Source organism: Pristis pectinata, chromosome 32 (assembly GCF_009764475.1).
Source record: "Pristis pectinata isolate sPriPec2 chromosome 32, sPriPec2.1.pri, whole genome shotgun sequence".
In the NCBI taxonomy this organism is placed as follows: Eukaryota; Metazoa; Chordata; class Chondrichthyes; order Rhinopristiformes; family Pristidae; genus Pristis; species Pristis pectinata.
This window is the reverse complement of record NC_067436.1, coordinates 21576198-21596649: the sequence shown is the minus strand read 5'-3', so window position 1 is coordinate 21596649 and position 20452 is coordinate 21576198. Positions and strand designations below refer to the sequence as shown.

The following is a 20452-nucleotide window of genomic DNA, read 5'->3' as shown; positions in this document are numbered from 1 at the left end:
TGGATGGGAGAGCATGGATTATGAGGATAGGTTGAGCGAGCTAGGGCTTTCCTCTTTGGAGAGGAGAAGGATGAGAGGTGACTTGATAGAGGTGTACAAGATGGTAAGAGGTATAGATCGAGTGGACAGTCAGAGACTTTTTCCCAGTGCAACAATGGCTAACACAAGGGGACATAATTTTAAGGTGACTGGAGGAAAGGAAAATGGGGATGTCAGGGGTAAGTTTTTTTTTACACAGAGAGTGGTGGGTGCATGGAACGCACTGCCGGCAGAGGTTGTGGAGGCAGATACATTAGGGACATTTAAGAGACTCTTAGACACATGAATGATGGAGAAATGGGGGACGATGTGGGAGAGAAGGGTTGGATGGATCTCAGAGCAGGATAAAATGTTGACACAACATTGTGGGCCGAAGGGCCTGTATTGGTTTATTATTGTAACTTGTACCGAGGTACAGTGAAAAGCTTGTCTTACAAACCAATCTGCTGTAGTGTTCTATGTTTAACTGTAATACTGATACATCTGATTTAGCTTATCCTTCTCAAACTGCAGTGTGAACTCTATCATATTATGATCACTGCCTCCTTTGGGATCCTTCACTTTAAACTCCCTAATCAAATCTGGTTCATTGCACAACACTAAATGCAGAATTGGCTTTTTCCTAGTTGGCTCGATCACAAGCTGCTCTAAAAAGCCATCTGGTGGGCATTCTACAAATTCCTTTTCTTGGGATCCAGTGCCACCCTGATTTTCCTAATCTACCTGCATATTGACTAGTTGTGTTTCCCCCATGACTACTGTAACATTGCCTTTCTTGCATGCCTTTTCTATCTTTTGTTGTAATTCACCCCACATCCTGGCTAATATTTGGAGGCCTGTATTTAACTCCCATCAGGGTCTTTTTACCTTGCAGTTTCTTAACTCTAGTCACAAGGTTCTACATCTTCTGATCTTATGTCACTTCTTGCTAAGGATCTGATTTCATTTTTTTTTACCAACAGAGCCACCCCACCCCCTCTGCCCACCTATCTTTTTGATGGGATGTGTATCCTTGGATGTTTAGCTCCCAGCTATGATCTTCTTTCAACCACGACTCTGTGATGTACACAATGTCATACCTGCCACTTTCTAACTGCACTTTAAACTCACCTACCTTGTTTCGTATACTGTGAGTATTCAAATATGACACCTTCAGTCCTGCATACACCACCCCTCTTCTCAAGTTTGTCTCCATGTTGCCTGAAGTTAAATTGTTATCCCTTTCTAAACTTCCAGTCTTATTTTTTTATTTTGGAGACTTCAGTAACCTCTCCTGCACTCTGCTTCCCTTTTACTTTGTCCATACTTTTCCAATCTGTTGCACCCACCCCCCTACTATTTAGTTCAAAGCCCGATCCACAGCCCTAGTTATGTAAGTTAGTTAGTTACTGGAGGGAATTCTGAAGGATAAGTTCCACAAGCTTTTGGAAAGACGAGTTGGTCAGGGATAGTTAGCATGGCTTTGTGTATGGGAAATCATGTCTCATGAATTTGATTGAGGTTTTTGAAGAAGGAACCAAGAAAGTCAATGAGGGCAGGGCAGTAGACATAGTCTGTATGGACCTCAGTGAGGCCTTTGATAACGTTCTGCATGGTAGACTGCTGTGGAAAGTTATATTGTATGGGATCCAGGGAGAGCAAGTTAATTGGATACAGAATTGCCTTGCTGGTAGGAAGCAGAGGGCGATGGTGGAAGGCTGCTTTTCGGACAGGAGGCCCACGACTAGTTGTGTTCCCCAGGGGTTGGTGCTAGGCCTGTTATAATTTTTCATCTATATCAATGCTTTGGTTGAGAATGTACAAGGTGTGGTTTGTAAGTTTGCAGATGACACTACAATAGGTGGTGCTGTAGACAGTGAAGATGATTATCAGGATTTAGAGAAGGATCTTGATCAGCTGGATAAGTGGGCTGATGAATGGCAAATGGAGTTTAATCGGATAAGTGCGAGGTGTTTCAAGTACATGGTTCCCTGAAAGTGGTGTTGCAGGTAGACGGTGTTGAAGAAGGCTTTTGGCATGTTGGCCTTCATAAGTTGGGGCATTGAGTATAGAAGTTGGGATGTTATGTTGTAGTTGTACAAGATGTTGGTGTGGCTGCATTTGGAATATTGTGTTCCGTTTTGGTCATCCTGGATCCATATAGGAACAGTCTGCTTAGAAACTCCTTTGTTGCACTTCTGTTGCAAGTGTCCTGAGGAAGAGAGAGCAGACCTGCACATTATATTCCAGATTGGTATTGGTTCATTACCTAACAAAGGGTCCATAAGGTTTTGGATGTCTGTCTCATCACCACCTTGACACTCTGGCAGTGTCGAAAGGACAAATCCACTAGCTGCCTGTCAGATCCGGTTATTTTCGAATCCGCAGGTTCTTTCAGGAGTCCAAGAATGAGTTGAAAATGACTTGGTGCTTCACAAACTTTTATTGGAAAACAAAGAAACAGTCACAGAGCACATGGCACTAGCTTTACTACTCGGAGATGAGCCAAGACAAAAGGAACTAAAATGAGCTGGGGGAGGGGGACAAGAGAGAGAGCAAGATGAGCGAGAGAGAGAGAGGCAAGAGAGCAAGATAAGCAAGAGAGTGATTAACAAAAAATAACACCTTTTATACCCGAGATAAGAGGTGGAACTTGGATAATAATAGTCCAATCAGAAAACCTATTGGATACCTGTGGCAAAATCAACCAATGAGAAAACACATATTCACCTGATGGATGAACCAATAAATGAAAAAGCAGTTATACCTTGTACTGCCACTTGAGGTGTATTCAGGTTAGGGCTTTGGCTGTGTCGAAAGGACAAACCTACTTGCTGCCCAAAAAGGTCTGGTGCATGTTTAAGAGTTTGGATGAGAAGGAATTCTGCCAAATGACTTCCACTGTCTGTGCAGGGCATCCACTGAGAGGATCCACTCTCTCCTTATACTACAGGTCCTCCAAGGTATTCCGTGCAGACTGCCTGATTTTCTTCACAAACTTTTCTATAAAGGACGGATGCAACTAAATAACCTTTTTCAATCATAATATCAGAAGGAGGGGTATTCACAGATTGTACCATGTTCTATCCACTTGTAACTCAAATAGATGAAGCAGACTTTGCCGCCTTACAATAAATCCAAGATGACATTCAGATATGGCTTGCTAAGTCACTTCATGCTACAGAAATGCCAGATAATGACCATATAGATGGGAGAGCTTTAGCACCAATCCTTGACATTCAGTGGCATTACCATCACAAAGTTCCCTCATCTATATCTTCAGATTTTAAGAGTCAGTCATTTCCTGAATGCAAACATTTCTCTGCTCAGTGCGTAGGATTCTTCCAGTAAAGAATAAAATATTGTTCTTGATTATGGGCAGGGACCTTGTGAGTGTTGATGTACAGAGAAACTTTGGGGTGCAAGTTCATAGTTCCCTTAAAATGGATAGATAAGTTATTGGGCGTGCTTGTTTTCGTCGGCAGAGGCATTGAGTAGAACAGTTGGGATGTCATGTCACATATCCAGCCTGGGTATTCTTCTGCGGGGAGGCAACTTCTCAGTCACTGAAGTCAAAAAAGCAGTGGTGGGGTGCAGCTTCTTGTGGCAGACGTAAATTACCATGGCACTCTGCTCCAGCTAATCAATGTGTATGCTTCACCCGTGCTGATCGAATGGCTCGCTGTCCTCCAGCAGCTCCCGCCGCAGCTGGCAACGTCCCTACCAGTCTTGCTGGTCACTTCAACTGCATCATTGATGCAACTGGACGATCCGGCAGTGCCGAAAGGAGACTGGACAGCACCTCCAGACTCCTGATGGAAACGGTTAAAGATGCAAAGTTGTGTGACGCAGGTGGAGCACAGCTGGAATACACTTGGACCAGAACGGGCAGCTCAGTGCGGTCCCGGATAGACTTTCTCTTCACATCAAAAGCAGTCACGGTCAGATACACTGTTGTCACACCGGAGTTCTTCTCTGATCACAGCCTCCTTTAAGCCTCCTGTCACCTACAGGAGGACCAGAAGGCAGGCAGGGGGAAGTGGAATTTGAATATCAAGCTGCTGACAAGAGAACACTGAAGCCCCTCTTTAACTCTCCGATTCACTGGTGGGAAGTAACCAAGGAGAACATCAAGAGGTTCTTCATCCTCAAAGGTGTTCAGAAAGCAAGACAGAGTCAGAGGGAATTGTGCCAATTACAGACAGACAGCAACTTCTCCTTCTGCAGTCAAAGGGGGTGGTTGTGAGAGAGGAACTCTGAGAGGTGAAGAGCTGTCAGGCTGCGCTCTTTGCCTCCGAATCCTCAAAGATCATCTTCAGATCCAGCTTTGTGGAACAGAGTGAGACGTGCTCACGCTTCTTCTTCCAAAATGTTCACACGGGGAGCTCTGTGATCCTCAGCCTTAAGGAAGAGGATTGCTCAGTAACATCCTCATAGACAGACCACCTGAACTTCCTGTCCTCTATCACTGAAGATAGCAAACAGGAGAGTCTGGATCAGCCACTGGACCTGGAGGAGCTGACTGGCTCCATCCATTCCCTTGGCACGATTAAAACTCCTGGAAGTGATGACTTACCAGCAGAGTCATATTCGGCTCTGTGGGACTGGATGGGCCCGGACCTGCTGGAAGTGTATATTGCTATGCTTTTGGCAGGTCGAATGTCAGACTCCATGAGGAAGGGCATTGTTACCCTCATCAACAAGCAGAAGGGGAAGATGGAGGACATCAGAAATTGGAGACCCATTTCACTGTTGAATGTGGACTATAAGATCCTGTCGAAGGCCATTGCCAACTGGGTCAAGTCTGCTCTGGGACAGGTGATCCACCTAGACCAAACCTGTACTGTACCTAGCAGGAAAATCTCTGACAGCCATGTGCTACTCAGGGACACCATTGCCTACATGCAGGACAGAGGGGTGGATACCTGCCTGGTCAGCTTGGACCAGGAGAAAGCCTTTGACAGGATATCACACACACAAGCATGATGGACGTGCTCTCCACAATGGGTTTTGGGGAGGGAATCAGAAATTGGATCCAACTGCTTCATAGAGATATCCGTAGTGCAGTTCAAACCAATGGGTGGGAGACAGATGGTTTCCTCATCGAGTCTGGAGTCAGGCAGGGTTGTCCACTCTCCCATGTTGTTTGTGTGCTGCATAGAATCCTTTGCCGACACCAGCAGGAAGGACGTGAGCATAAGAGGGTGACGTTGCTAAGCAGTGGAGGCACACAAGTCAAAACCTCCCTGTACATGGATGATGTTGCCATCTTCTGCTCAGATCCATGGACAGTTCGCAGATTGATCAGCATCTATGAACAGTTCAAGTTGGCATCGGGGGCCAGAGTCAACTGCAGGAAGAGTGAGGTCATGCTCTTTGGCAATTGGCCCTACCGATCCAATGTCCCCTCACAGTCAAGTCTGACTACCTGAAGGTGCTGGGGATCTGGTTTGGAGGGGCTGAGGCGTGTAACAAGAATTGGCTGGAGCGGATTGGGAAGGTAAAACAAAAATTTGGTTTGTGGAAATGGTGTTCTCTGTCAGTAATTGGGAAAAACTTGGTCATCAGGTGCGATGTGCTCTTGGGGCTACTGTACTTGGTGCAGGTGTGGCCTATTCCTCACTCCTCTGCCTCGGTAATCACATGGGACGTCTTCCAGTTTTTCTGGGGGTCCAAGATGGAGGGAGTTCGACGGGTCACGCTGCACAAGTCCCCAGAAAATGGGGGTAAAAGTATACCCAATGTTGCCCTCATCCTGATGACCGCCTTCACGTGTGGGTGTATCAGGTGGTGTGTGGACCCAAATAAAGTGGGCACCAAGTGTCACTACAAGCGTCAGTACTACCCATCCCTGGTGTTGCGGAAGATAGGCCTGGCCCCCTTACTGCGCGACGTCGCAGTCAGCTGTGTTATCCCAATTTTAAGTACCCACTCCTGCCTGCTGCAAAATCACACAGTGCCACAGATTAATTCTGTTGAAACGCGTTTATTAGCAGTATACTGCCAGGGAGAATTCTCCTGACTCTCATGTAGACTCTTTATCGGAGGTCTCCACAATACAGAGGGGCAGGCATCAATTTATACAGTCCTTGTCACACACTTAAACAATGCAGCTCCACCTATTTCAGTTGGGGAGCCTAAGATAAAAGGCAACCATCACACTCATTGTTTAAGACAAACCTCACACTTATTGTTTTAAGACAGACCTCACACACATTGTTTAGGACAACCACCTGGTTTTGAGTCAGGGGCATGCATGCGTGGTATTTTTTCATTAGTTATATGTGCGGTCACAATTTCTTAATCCTTTACTTCCTCAGCTGGACATTGCCGCACTACCTGTCCTTTGTGGAAAAGTTTTTCCAAGTAAACACCTTTGACCATCAGTCCCTCAGGCAGTGGTCAGCGCAGAATGCACTGCAGACACTGTGGAACAGGGACACTATGGATTTTGTGGGTTTGTTCCTGGTGCAAACGGTCCAATCCATCTCGCAGAACGCCTCATCACCAGATCTGACTAATGAGCACCAAGACCTTGCTTACCTCTTTGCAGACTGTGGATTTGATGAGAGGATGTGGAGACTAATGCAAGGGTCCGTGTCTCTGTTCATCCCCAGCAGCTGCGTAACAGAGGACACACCAAGACTGATGTTAAGTGCTGTTGGAAGGTCATCAACTCGGTGAAGGTTGCCCTTTGGTCTGCCCGATACTTGTTGGTCTTCCAGCACAGTGAGATGTCTGTAAGGGAATGCTGCCGACAAGGCTGCAGGAGTACGTGCTGAGGGATGCAGTGAAGCTCAGTGGAGCCAATGCTGAGGCTCTGTAAGGAAGGACCACAGTTTAGGCAACTGCACATGGAGGGGCAGAGTTGTGTGGGAAAGCCACTTGAACAATGAAAGCGGTATTACCTCAGGGAGCCAAGTGAGTGGCAATGTGGTATGTTTGTTTGTGTTTTATATTAGAAGTTTACACTACTGAATTTAATGACAACGAATATGGAGGTTTTTTACACTGTTTCTTCCTTTTCTACATATTTTTTCATTATGAATTTTTAGAAATTAGAAAAATAGTGATGTTGCAGCTGTACAAAACATTGGTTAGGCCACACTTGGAGTGTTGTATGCAGTTCTGGTCACCATGCGACAAGAGGGATGTGGTAGCCCTTGAAAGTGAGCAGAATAAATTCACCACTGTGTTACCAAGAATGGAGGGCTTTGGTTAAAAGTATAGATTGGATGAGGTAGGTTTGTTCCTGCACGAGCTCAGGAGGCTGAGGGGTGACCATATCAAGGTTTATAAAATTATGAGGGGTATAGCTAAGATAGATGGAGTCTTTTTCCCAGGGTGGGGGTATCTAAAACTAGGGGGCATAGATTTAAGGTGAGGGGGAGAAATTTAAAGGAGATCTGATGGGCAAGACTTTCCATGCAGAGGGAGGTGGTAGAGGTAGATAAAGTGACAACGTTAAAGGGGAATTTGGACATTTACATGGATAGGAAAGGAGTAGGGGGACATGGCTTAATGCCAGCAAATGGGATCAGCATAGATGGGCATCATGGTCGGCATGTACATATGTGCTGAAGGGCCTGTTTCTGTGCTGTACAGCTCTATGACTATTACATTTCTTTTGAAAAGTGAAATTATATTAAGATTGACATTCACTATGAGACCACACGTTAAGCAGTCCATAGATTTTAAAATCTGCAGCTGATGAATAAAACTTAGTTGTCTTTCAGAGTACTTATTTCTTGACCATTCTTGTGAGTCTGAGCTAAATGACACATGACCCAGTTGATGTTATTTTAAATATGCATTTTGGAAAAGCTGCCTGAGAATCCAAGAATTTACTCCAGTGACTGCCTTTCACTAGAAAAATAAATAAAACTAAAATTCAGGTGCAAAAGACTAAGTAAAAGCCAGGGCATAATTTCTTTCAAAGATTAGAAGTAAAATTAGATTTAAGTATAAAGTTCAGGTTCAAATTTAAAAGAAAGTAAAATTAATAATTTTTTTGATAAAACCAGCACTGTGCAAGTCACAGGAGTAGGCCATTTGGCCCCTTGTGCTTGCTCTGCTGCTCAGTTAGATCATGGCTGATGTTTTACTTTCATGCCCTAATCCTGTATTCCCGATTCCCTTGATATGTAAAGATCTATCAATGTCTGTCTTAAATATACTCAGCGATGTACTCCTCAGCCCTCATTTACATGGTGAATTTCAAAGATTTGTCATAATTTTGCTGAAGAAATTTATTTTAAGAAGTGTTTCTATGGATATGTAAATAGAAAAAAGGTAACTGAGGTTGATGTCGGACGTCTGGAAATCTGGGATGGTGAAGTAATGACAAGAGAAGCAATTAGCAGATATAGAGTCACAGAATTGTATAGCACAGAAACGGGCCCTTCGGCCCACTCATCAGTGCCAAACATGATGCCTACGTGCACTGATCCCATTTGCCCACATTAAAGCCTTTTCCCTATTTTAATTCCTACCCAAGTATCTGTCCAAATGTCTTTTAAGTATTGTAATTGCATCTGCTTTTTGATATGTTAAATCAGTTTTTTTTGCATCAGTATTCACCGTGGAGGACACTACAAATGTCCCCAAGATAACAGATGAGCTCTTTTAAAAAGAAACAGGAATGATCTTGTAAAAATCCCAATCACAAGGGATAAGATATTAGAGAAACTTGTAGGGCAAAAGGCAGATAAATCACTGGGATCAGATGGCTTGCATCCAAGGGACTTAAAGGAAGTGGCTGCAGAGATGGTGGACCCATTGGTTGAAATTTTTCAGAACTTGCTAAATTCAGGGAGAGCACCTGAAGATTGGAAAACAGTCAATGTGACTCCCTTGCTTAACAAGGGAAGAAGACAGAAGGAGGGGAACTATAAGCCAGTTAGTTTACATCTATTGTTGTAAGAACACTAGAGTCAGTGGTCAAGGAGGAAATAACTAACCATTAAGAAAATATAATCAAACCTAGTCAATGTGTTTTATGAAAGGTAAATCATATTTGATAAATTTGCTGAAATTCTTTAAAGAATTGACAGGGAAATTTGATAGAGGGGAATCTGTTGATGTAATGTATTTAGATTTCCAAAAGCCACTTGACAAAGTGCCACATAAGAGGCTGGTGCATAAATTAAGAAACCAAAGTGGTGGAGGAAATGTGTTAGCATGGATTGAAAACCCAATGACACATAGAAAACAGAGTTGGAATAAATGGTCCTTTTCGGGCTGGAGGGATGTAACTAGTGGAGTACCCGAGGAATTGGTTCTTGTCCTTCAATTTACATTAATGACTGGGAGGAAAGAACAAAATACAAGGTTTCTAGTTTGTCAATAATATGAAAATAGATGGAAGGACATGTTATGATGAGGAAATTGTGATTCTGCAAAGGGATATAGATAGACTGAGCAATTGGGAGAAAACATGGGAAATAGTGTGTAATGCAAGTGCATTGTTCACTGAAAGCAGTGTCACAGATAATATAAGTACATTATTTGTTGGAAGTGGCATCACCGGTTGACAGGGTGGTGAAGAAGGCACTTGGCCTGCTGGCCTTCATCAGTGAGGGCATTGAGTACAGGAGCTGGGACGTTGGTGAGTCTGCACTTGGAGTATTGTGTACAGTTTTGTTCACCCTATTTTAAGAAAGGCATAATTAAACTGGAAAGAGTGCAGAGAAGATTTACAAGGATGTTGCCAAGGTCTGAGAGATAGGGAGAGGAGGGGCAGGATAGGACTTTATTCCTTGGAACGCAGGAGATTGACAGGTGATCTTAGAGAGGTTTACAAAATCCTGAGGGGCATAGATAGGATGACCGTGCACTTTTCCCCCCAGGGAAGAGGAACTTAAAAACTAGAGCACATAGTTTTAAGGTGAGAGGTGATAGATATAAAAGGGACTTGGAGCAATTTCTTCACGCAGAGGGTGGTGCGTATATAGAATTAATTGCCAGAAAAAGTGGTTGAGGCAGGTACAATGTGACCTTTAAATGACATTTGGATAAGTACATGGATAGGAGGGGTTTGGAGGGATGTGGGCCAGACGTGAGTAAACGGGATTAGCTTGGAGGGCACCATGGTCAGCATGGACAAGTTGGGCCGAAGGACCAGTTTCCATGCTGTATTACTCTCTGACTCTGATGTTGGGATGTGTGAGGTCATGCACTTTGGTAAGAGGAATCAAAAGGTAGGTTATCTAAATGGAGAGAGACTTCAAATGTGTGAAATTCAGAGGGATCTAAATGTTCCCGTTAATGAATTGCATAAAGTTAACAGGTAGGTCCAATAAGTAATGAAGAAGGCAAATAGCATGTTGGCTCTTTATTGCAAAGAGGTTGTAGTTTAACAATAAGGAGGTTTTGTTAGAGTTGTACAGAGTGTTAGTGAGGCCACACTTAGAATGGTGTGCACAGTTTTTGTCCCCTAACCCAAAAAAGGATAAACGAGCATTAGACGTAGTCCAAAGGAGATTCACCAGGCTGGGATGAGAGGGTTGTCCGATCAAGAGAAGGTAGACAGTTTGCATTTGGAAGAATGAGGGGTGACCATATTCAAACATTTAGATCTTAAGAGGCTTGACAGGATAGATGTTAAGATGTTTTCATTTATGTAAGAGTCATGAACAAGGGAATATAGCTACAAAATAAGGGGCTGGCCATGTAAAACTGAGTTGTGCAAAAAATTCTTCTCTCAGGGTAGTGTATCTCTAGAATTCTCTGCCCCTGAGGATAATGGAAACCAGATCACTAGATACATTTGAGATGGAGTTAGATAAAATCAAGGAATTGAGGGTTATGGGGAACTGGCACAGAAGAGGGGTTGAGGGCAGCATAGGTCAGCCATGATCATATTGAGTGGTGGAGCAGACTTGAGGGATCAAGTGGTCTACTCCTGATATTTTCTTGTGTTGTGATCTTCTCAGTCCTGAATGGCTGACTACTGGGATTGATTCCTGTTCAGGACACTGCAATCAGGAGAACCATCTGCTCTGCAACTATCCTTTCAAGCTCTGAACAATTCAATAAGGTCCTCTCTCATTCTTCTAAACCTCCAGAGGACAGAATTGGCTTAACCTCTGCTTGTGCAACATTTCCCAAGAATCCATATTGTGACCTTTGCTGCACTTCCTCTCTTCCACATATATCCTTCCTTAGAAAGGGACCAGACCTGTGGACAATATTCTCGAGACACACGAGACTGCAGATGCTGGACTCTGGAGTAACAATCTGCTGGAGGAACTCGGTGGGTAGGAGGAAAGGAATTGTTGATAGTTTGAGTCAAAATCCTGCATCGGGACAATATTGCAGATGTGGCCTCACCAGGGCGCCAATCCCCTTGCTGTAGAGACTAACATGATGTTAGTCTACAATAACACTTTGCAGAATATTCAATTGTGTGTCCTGCTTTGGACAGACTAATGTGCTTTCTTTTGGTTTATGGCAGAGTAATCCAGATGCCAGCAAGAGCAATGTGTTTGGAGACACCATAGAGTAGGTTCCTGCATAATTCAGTTATGGTTCATATGGATTGAACCAGAATAAAATGTATTGAGCCTTAAAACTATTATGTATGCACATTTTATGAAAGAGGTTGGATTTCTGCCAACAAGAAGAGTGATCCAATCTTCAGATGCCAGAAGGAAAAGGCTACATATAAGCCACTAAGTGCTTACATCTGCAGTGCACTGAATTGGCTGATTCAGTAGTTTCCTTTCCTTAGTTTACACTGCGGCTGTTCATTTCCTTTGGTGCTGAATTATGTTGCTGTCCTCGTGTAACTAACTGATGCAACATCATTTGCTCTGAAATAAAAATTCTTATCTTGCAAAAGGTATCTTAAAACAGCGGGGTTCAATATCTTGATTTTAGTCCCAGTAGTCATTTCACCCAGGACAGTGGGTATTTTGGTTGTTCGGGGGTGGAGGATAACTTTATTTTTCCAATGTGCTTAAAGATTTAAGGGACTGCAGTCTTCAGGTCTGAATTTAGATTTATGGAGCAAATGGTGCGCTTATGAACTTCTTGGGTTGGAAAATAGCATTATTTTAAAATTGTTCTAAGAAAAATAGGGTACACATGGCTTGCTCTCAGTGTGAAACGCCTTCCCTGTATAAAGAAAGGATGGATTAGCATGCTGGTTTCCATCTGTTCCATTTGGATTTAGTTCATTCCTGTGTTTCTTGCTTTCCTCATCTTGTAGGTAAAGAGTAGCATCTGTTGTGGTATTCCCAATCCTTTTATTTTCTTCACCATAAATAGCTCCCATTTGCTGCAGTAGTTTGAGGCTTGGCCTTGCCCTCAATGGGGATGTGATATTACATGTGGTTATGGAGTTTGAGTCCTGTTCCAACATGCCTTTGAATCTTCTGGTTGGTAGGTAAGTAAAATGGGGAGGGGGATTGCATAGATATGGTTCTGTTTGAAGCAGAAAGAAATGCACTTTTACACATTTAAATGTTGCATCTACACAATAATGCTGGAATGTACATGGCTGCAGAACTAGGATGTGGAAGTAGATTGCAGCCATGTGTATTTAAAGAAATTAATCTAATTAACACATTCTGCGATTGGCACAGCTGAGATTTCTTCATTGCCTGAGGTTTGCAACCGGAACATTACTGTGTCACCAGTCAATTGTGATAATTAGTTCAAGAATTTTCTGAGAGAGCTGGCAGGTTTTCAAGTGACAAGTGTTTTACTCATGAGCTCTATTCCCTTTGAACCTGTTACATAAAATTAGCAACACAAAAATAGCTGGGTGGATGGCAAATAACTGATCCTTAGAATAGTTGTAATGCTTTGATAGCTATTAAGAGTTAGAGAATAGCATTGCACTCACTGTTAGTTTCTTTAATGTGTAAAGCTATTCGGTGAGGTGGGGAGTTGGTGCAATGGGGATGGGTGCTCTGCAGCCATTCTACTTGTTTCATTTTGTTTTTTGATTTGCTCATGGGATGTGATATCTGAGCCCACTGCATTTGTTTATTGTCCATCACTAATAGTCTTCCAAACCTCACTGCCAGTTTTTCATTTTTCCCATTCTCCCTATCCTATCCTGTTCGGTTGTTTAGTTTTTTTTTGGAAATGTTTTTGATTTCTCTCATGCCTCCCTTTTATCTCCTGCCTATCGCTCTTCTGCCATTTACTTTTCCCTATTCCCCACATCGCCACTTCAAAGGCCATTCTCTTTCTTTTCAAATGGGTGCTTGGCTTATATTTTCTCTTTAGCCTCATTACTTTAGTGACTGTTGAATTCTTTCCCATGTTGAACATAGTTGTGAAATTCTCACTTTGAGAGAGAGAACCACTAACGTGTTTTGTAAAGTAATGTAGAAACAGTTTCAGGGTATCCTTTTGAAGAAGCTTTCAGTTTCTGAAGAAGCTATCCTCGTTGCACCTCGTTTGTCAAATTATAGATTGTTCACTGCCATAAATGGACATCCAGTGGGAACTGGGTTGAAGGTGAGACAGAAGGGAACAAATTTTATTTTAGCAGATTAGCCAGCATCTGTAAGCAGAGAAACAGTTAACATTTCAGGTTAAAAGTCTTTCATCACCTCTCATGAAGGGCCTTCAACCTGAAATGTTAACTGTTTCTCTTTCCACAGAAACTGAGTGTTTCCAACATATTAAATATGCGGCTGAGCAGATGGTGCAGGAGGGAGGGCTTTAGATTTTTAGATCATTGGGCTCCCTTCCAGGGCAGGTGGGATCTGTACAAATGGGACGGTTTACACCTGAACTGGAGGAGGACCAAATATCCTTGCGGGAAGGTTTGCCAGTGCTGCTTGTGGCTTGTGGTGGGGGGTGGTGTGGTGTGTTGGGAACCTGAGTGACAGGACAGCAAGTGGAGAGGCTGTGGGGAAAGTAGATGTTAAGACTACAAGCGAAGATGGAAACAGAAAGGTTGAGCGTGATGGAACGAATGTCTTGAGCTGAGTCTATTTCAATGCAGAGGGTATTGTAGGTAAAGCAGATGAAAGAGTGTGGATCCATAGGTGGAATTATGATGCTGTAATCATTAGTGAGACATGGTTGCAGGAGAGGCAGGACTGGCAGCTCAATGTTCTGGGATTCCGTTGTTTTAGACATGGTAGAGGGAGAGGTATTAAAGGGGGAAGGGTGGTATTACTCATTAGGTAAAATGTCATGGCAGTGCTCAGAGGACATACTGGAGGGCTTGACTACCAAGGCAATTTGGGTGGAACTGAGGAATACAGAAGGGATGACCACGTTAATGGGACTATATTACATACCTCCCAGTAGTCAGCGAGATTTACAGAAGCAAATTTGTAGAGAGAGAGCAGACAGTTGCAGGAAATATAAAGTTGTGATAGTAGGTGATTTTAACTTTCCACATATTGACTAGGACTCCCATACTGTAAAAGGACTGGATGGGATCGAGTTTGTCAAATGTGTTCAGGAAAGTTTCCTTAATCAATATGTAGAGGTCCCAGCTGGAGAGAATGGGATACTGGATATCCTCTTAGGGAATGAGACATGGCAGGTGACAGAAGTGTGTATAGGGCAACACTTTGGACCTTGTGATCATAACTCCATTAGTTTCAAGATAATTATGGAAAAGGCTAGGACAGAACACTACAGCACAGTACAGGCCCTTTGGCCCACGACGTCGTGCCGTCATTTTATCCTGCTCTAATATCTATCTAACCCTTCCCTCCCACATAGCCCTCCATTTCTCATTCATGTGTCTATCTAAGAGTCTCTTAAATGTTCCTAATGTATCTGCCCCCACAACCTCTGCTGGCAATGCACTCCAAGACCCACCACTCTCTGTGTTTAAAAAAAACTTAACCTCTGACATGCCCCTTACATCTTCCTCTAATCACCTTAAAATTATGTCCCCTCCTGTTAGCCATTGTCGCCTTGGGAAAAAGTCTCTGACTGTCCACTCAATCTATGCCTCTTATCATCTTATACGCCTCTTATCATCTTATACACCTCTATCAGGTCACCTCTCATCCTCCCCTCCAAAGAGAAAAGCCCTAGCTCACTCAACTTATCCTTATAAGACATGCTCTCCAATCCAGACAGCATCCTGGTAAATCTCCTCTGCACCCTCTCTAAGTCAGAAAAACAACCTCCAACACTTTCTTCTGTGTCCTATCACCAAGCTATTTTTGGATCCACTTTTCTTAAACCCCTTGGATCATACGTGCCCCAACTTTCTGCACCAGCCGACCATGCAGGACTTTGTCAAAAGCCTTGCTGAAGTCCATGTGTACTATGTCTACTGCCTTGCCTTCATCAATTTTCTTTGTAACCTTCTAAAAACAAAATCACATGTGAGGCAAGATCTCCTATGCTCATTAATACTTTCCCTAATAACTTTTCCGAAAAATTTCCCAACTACTGATGCAATGGCTTTGATCTTTCTGTTGTTCAGTTATAGGAAATTCTGACTACTGACTTGTATCAGACAGATCATGTGGGTTGAGGTAATGAGAGCATAGAGGTGGGTGCCATCTGATTATATATACAGTCGGACACCTATCTACAGGTGATGTCACTGGGGCTTTTACAAACTCAAAAGGTAGTACAATCTGTGCACCATTCTGTTGTGTTGTGCTTATCGCTGTATTTCGTATATTTATTTTGCCATGTATACTGTTCACTTTGAGCCTCATACAGCAAAGAATTCCATTGAACCCTGGTGCATGTGACAGTAAACTAATCTGAATCTTAATGGTTTTCCATATTGCCTGGAGTTCCACCATTTTCCTTACAACTTTGAAAGCTGTCACAAACACCATGGGTATTCAGGCTTCTCACTTATGTGAGTTTATGGCTGGAGCTCTGCCTGTTGATTGAAATGCTGACTATTATTTGGGATTATTCATCTTGGGTCTTCGCTTTAGTTGTAACCTACTGTAAACTTTACCCTGTCATTATCATAGCACTACCTTAATTCTGCCGTTGTATTTGTCTTGGACTGTCACAAAGACATTTCTTCATTTTAGATCTATATCTCTGAAATTCTTCTGGTTTGCTGATCTAACTCCTATTCCCGCTTCTGCGTACTCTATTTGAGATTTGTGTTGGGTGCTGCCCCTTTTTGAGTGATACCAATCCATACTCAAAAGCATGAGCTCCTGATATCTCTGAGCTCTTTCCTAAATCTATTTCATTTCTCCCTCTCATGCTTGGATAATGCCTTGGGTTGATTATCACTTTTGGCTTTTTTTTCCACTTCACTTTTACCGCCTGCATCCTCCTTCCCTTTTGTTTTACCCGTCTCCCATTTCTTTCACATATTTACTTAGTAGTTCCTAATTTGTTTGCCTTTGAACCACTGTTATATAGTGACTTTGCTAAGTTGGTTTGCTTAATCATAGCCATGTTTTTGTCACTGACATCTTTGGGCCCTTGAAGTTCAGCACCACCTGACATTCTAATGCTCCATCTAATGTATCACGTCATTGCTTCCACAAGTTATAAACTTAAAAACATCAAGTGTATAACTTGGCTTGTCATCAATTGTCAGATCTAGCTTGACCAACTTTAGCACCACTGTTCTCTACACCTGCCTCTGTCAAAGCAACCTTTAATATTAGGATCATACAAGAAGGACAGCACCATCACTCAAATAATGGTTGCTCAAGAGATAATGGAAACAAGTGGAGATGTTTTGGAGGACATTCATATTACCAGGGAGGAGGTATTTGTAGCCTGACAGCGCATTAAGGTGGATAAATCCCCAGGGCCTGACCAAGTGCGTCCTCGGAATTTATGGGAGGCTAGAGAAGAAATCGCAGAGGCCTTGTGGAGGTATTTGCTTCATTTTTAGTCACTGGTGAAGTCCCTGAAGACTGGAAGGTGGCTAATGTTGTTCCGTCGTTAAGGAAGGATAGCAAAGACAACTGGGGAACCACAGGCCAGTCAGCCTGACATCTGTACTGGGGAAGTTGCTTGAGAGAATTCTGAGGGACAGGGTCTACCAGCATTTAGATAGAGAAAATCTGATTAGGAGGAGGTAGCATGAAGTTGTGCATGGAACGTCGTGCTTGATGAATCTTTGAGTTTTTTGAAGAGGTAACCAAAAGGTAGATGAGGGTAGGGTACTGGATGTTGTCTATTTGGACTCTAGCAAGGCCTTCAACAAGATCCTGCATGATAGGCTGGTCTGGAAGGTTAGGTCCCATGGAATCCAGGGAGAGCTAGTTAAGTGGATTCAAAATTGGCTCAGAGGTAGGAAGTAGAGAGTGGTGGTTGAATGTTGTTTCTCGGAATGGAGGCCGGTGGCTAGTGGTGTGCCGCAAGGGTCGGTGTTGGGACCCTTGTTATTTGTTATTTATGTAAATGATTTGGATGTGAATGCATAAGGCTTGATCAGTAAGTTTGCAGATGACACAAAATTAGGAGGTATTGTTGAAAGTGAAGAAGGTTATCGTAGATTACAGAGGGATTTTGATAAGCTAGGGAAGTGGGCCAAGGAGTGGCAAATAGATGACAGCACAGATAAGTGTGAGGTGATGCATTTTGGAAAGTGAAACCAGCGTAGGACTTATACTATACACAAAAAGTGCTGGAGGAACTCAGCAGGTAGGGCAGCGTCCATGGAGGGGAATAAACAGTCGACATTTGAAAGCGGCATCACAGGTAGATAGGAAAGATGTGGTTAACTGGAAAGAGTGCAGAAAAGATTTACGAGGATGTTGCCAGGACTGGAGAGCCTGAGTTATAGGGAGGTTGCCAGGCTAGGTCTCATTCCTCGGAACATAGGAGAATGAGGGTTGACCTTATAGATCTGTTTAAAATTATGAGAGGCATAGGTTCAGGTTGAGAGGGGAAATATTTAAAAGGGACCTGAGGGGCAACTTATTCACGCAGAGGGTGGTGAGTATATGGAACAAGCTGCCAGAGGAAGTGGTTGAGGCAGGTACAATAGTATCATTTCAGAAGCATTTGGATGGGTACCTGGAAGGGCAGGCCTCAGATGGATGTGGGCCGAACGCAGGAAATTGGGACTAGTTGCGTGGGCATCATGGTCAGCATGGACTGGTTGGACCGAAGGGCCTGTATCCGTGCTGTATTGCTCTGACCCTTTGACTAGTAAGTACTCAGAGGTCTGAAGTATATTTCATAATGACAGAAGGAGACCATTTGGCCCATTGAGTTAATTCTTGCTCTCAGAGAAATTCCATCAGTCCTGTTCCCTCACATTTCCCAGTTACCTGTTGTCTCGCCCATACTCATCAGTTCCTGCCGTGTGATTCTCCTGCCACCCACACACAATGGGGGTAATTCAGTCGCCACTTCACCTACCAGTCAACATATCTTTGGGATGAAGAGGAAACCGGAGCACCTGGGGAAATCCATCCATTGGTTGGGAGAATGTGTAAACCTCACACAGGATTAGATCCAGCAGCAATGAATAACCAGTGAGGTAGTTCAGAGTAAGGATGGTGTACAAGTTAGTGGATAACCTGCAACTGGTAGTGTTCCCATGTACCTGCTGAATATCAGGACCAGATAGTTGTAAAAATATGCCTGGTTCACCAATGTCATTCAGGGAAGGAAATCTTACTTAAGTGGAATGTGGAAGATAATGCTGGGCTTGCCAGTGATGCCAGCATTGCATGACTGAATAAATAAAGGAAAGTCTTCATTTTTGTCAGGCCATGTCTTAGGCATTTGAGTTATGCTAATTGTTCTTAGCTCCATACCCATCTTGCCTGAAATCCCATGAATGAAATGTCTTTCACCATTCATAAAATGGCTCACTAAAACCGATCAAGTTCAAGTCATGAGTGATATTTCTGTGACTATTTAGCAGTGATTTACCTTTTGCTGTTCTTGGATTTTTCATCCATGCCATCCATCTCTATTTCATTTTTCTTCCAACTTTCTTTAAGCACTTTGGCTGGAGTGAAATTCTGCAGTATATGATGGTTAAATTGCTGGACTAGCAGTCAGAGTTGTGGACTACTGATCCAGAAACATGAATTCTCATTCATCATAACAGCTGGAGAATTGAAGTTCAAGTAATTAGATAAATATTGAATTAAAATAAAGTTATGGTCACTGCCAGATTGTCACAAAAACCAATATGTTTCACTTGAGTCCCTAAGGGAAGGAAACACACCATCCTCACCTGTTCTGGCCTATGGGACTTGAGACCTATCAATATGTTTGGCTGTTAACCACCTTTCAGATTAGAAGCAGTTAAGGCTGGAAGGATGGACAATTGCCGGCTTTGCCAGTGACATCTACATCCTGTGATTACATTTTTTAAAAATGAATGCAGTTTACATCTCTGATAGTCCCTTGCCTTCCCTATCCTGCACTGGCACCTTTGGATTCGACTGAAATCATTTGTCTACTGCTCTATGTCATCCTTATCTACATTTTTCCCATAACATAGGGTTGAGTATCACTATGAATTCTCAATAATGTCTCATTTACAAAACTTATGGACTATTTGCAACTTCTCTTTACGTTCCTGTGCACTTGGGGGTTGTCGAATATAAAGGAATAAGCAAGCATTTTAGAAATGAATGGAGCCTTATTACAGGTTTGAGAGCATTAAAGTAGCTCCTCTAATGAAGCTTATGTTTAAAGAAGCTGAGGGTCCGCCATTAAATTTGTTGCACTGTAGTAGGATCATGTTATCTTGTTCACATTTGGATGACTTTTTGATCAACTTGTCCAGGATGAATCCTGCAAATCAATTTTGCTTGTAAGGGGTTAATATGCTTTGACTCATCTGGATTACTCGTTCCTTTTGACCAGAAGTTATGCAGTTTCTTGTGCTCTTAAAATAAGAGGTCTTTCAAATATTATCATCTAAGCAGAAGAAAATACAAAACCAACAGCAGTATGTGAAACAGGTGTACAAGCAAAAAATCATAATCATATATATTGGACCAAGCAACTTTTGTAAAAGTGAAGGTTATATTTTAGATTAATGACCTTTAGTAAGGTTATCATCTGGAAACATCGACTCTTCCTCTCTTTACAGATGCTGCTTGACCTGCTGAGTGCGTCAAGTACTTTCTGGTTAGATTTCACATTTCCAATAACAACACTATATTTTGCCTTTCTATATGTGATAAAGGCATGCTTTAACTGGCTTTAAATTTTAATCCTTTCTTAATTATTCTGGCAAAATGGAACAGATGTTAACTTAACATTTTGTGCTGTTTGCAGTTGTGGATTGTTTTCTTCATTCTTTGGTTCCTAAGATATGAGTCATTGTCACACACTGGTGAGACTGTTACTTTCACAGCTACTGGATGGTACAAACAGTTAGAAGCAATCTGCTGCATTCATATTACTTTGCTGCAGCAGAAAACAAGCAAGTGATTCTGTGAGAAATTCTGTACTTCCCCCAACTGACTGCAGCAATCAGTAGGAAATAGTCATGAGTTCCTCCAGGATTAATGTTTGATTCCATATTTGT

At 42.7% G+C, this 20452-nt stretch overlaps 1 protein-coding gene across 3 annotated transcripts in view; it reads left to right on the top strand.

Annotated features, from left to right (window-relative positions):
- otud7a (OTU deubiquitinase 7A) overlaps nt 1-20452 on the top strand; it is a 183858-nt gene that overhangs the window by 89169 nt on the left and 74237 nt on the right. For 2 of the 3 annotated variants that reach the window (XM_052042643.1, XM_052042641.1), the window contains exon 1: nt 12265-12406. The exons of the other annotated variant lie outside the window; for it this stretch is intronic. In XM_052042643.1, coding sequence (XP_051898603.1) covers nt 12357-12406 — 50 coding nt within the window. In that variant the 5' untranslated portion in view covers nt 12265-12356. Of the gene's footprint in view, nt 1-12264; nt 12407-20452 lie in introns of those variants that run through there. 3 annotated transcript variants of the gene reach the window in all.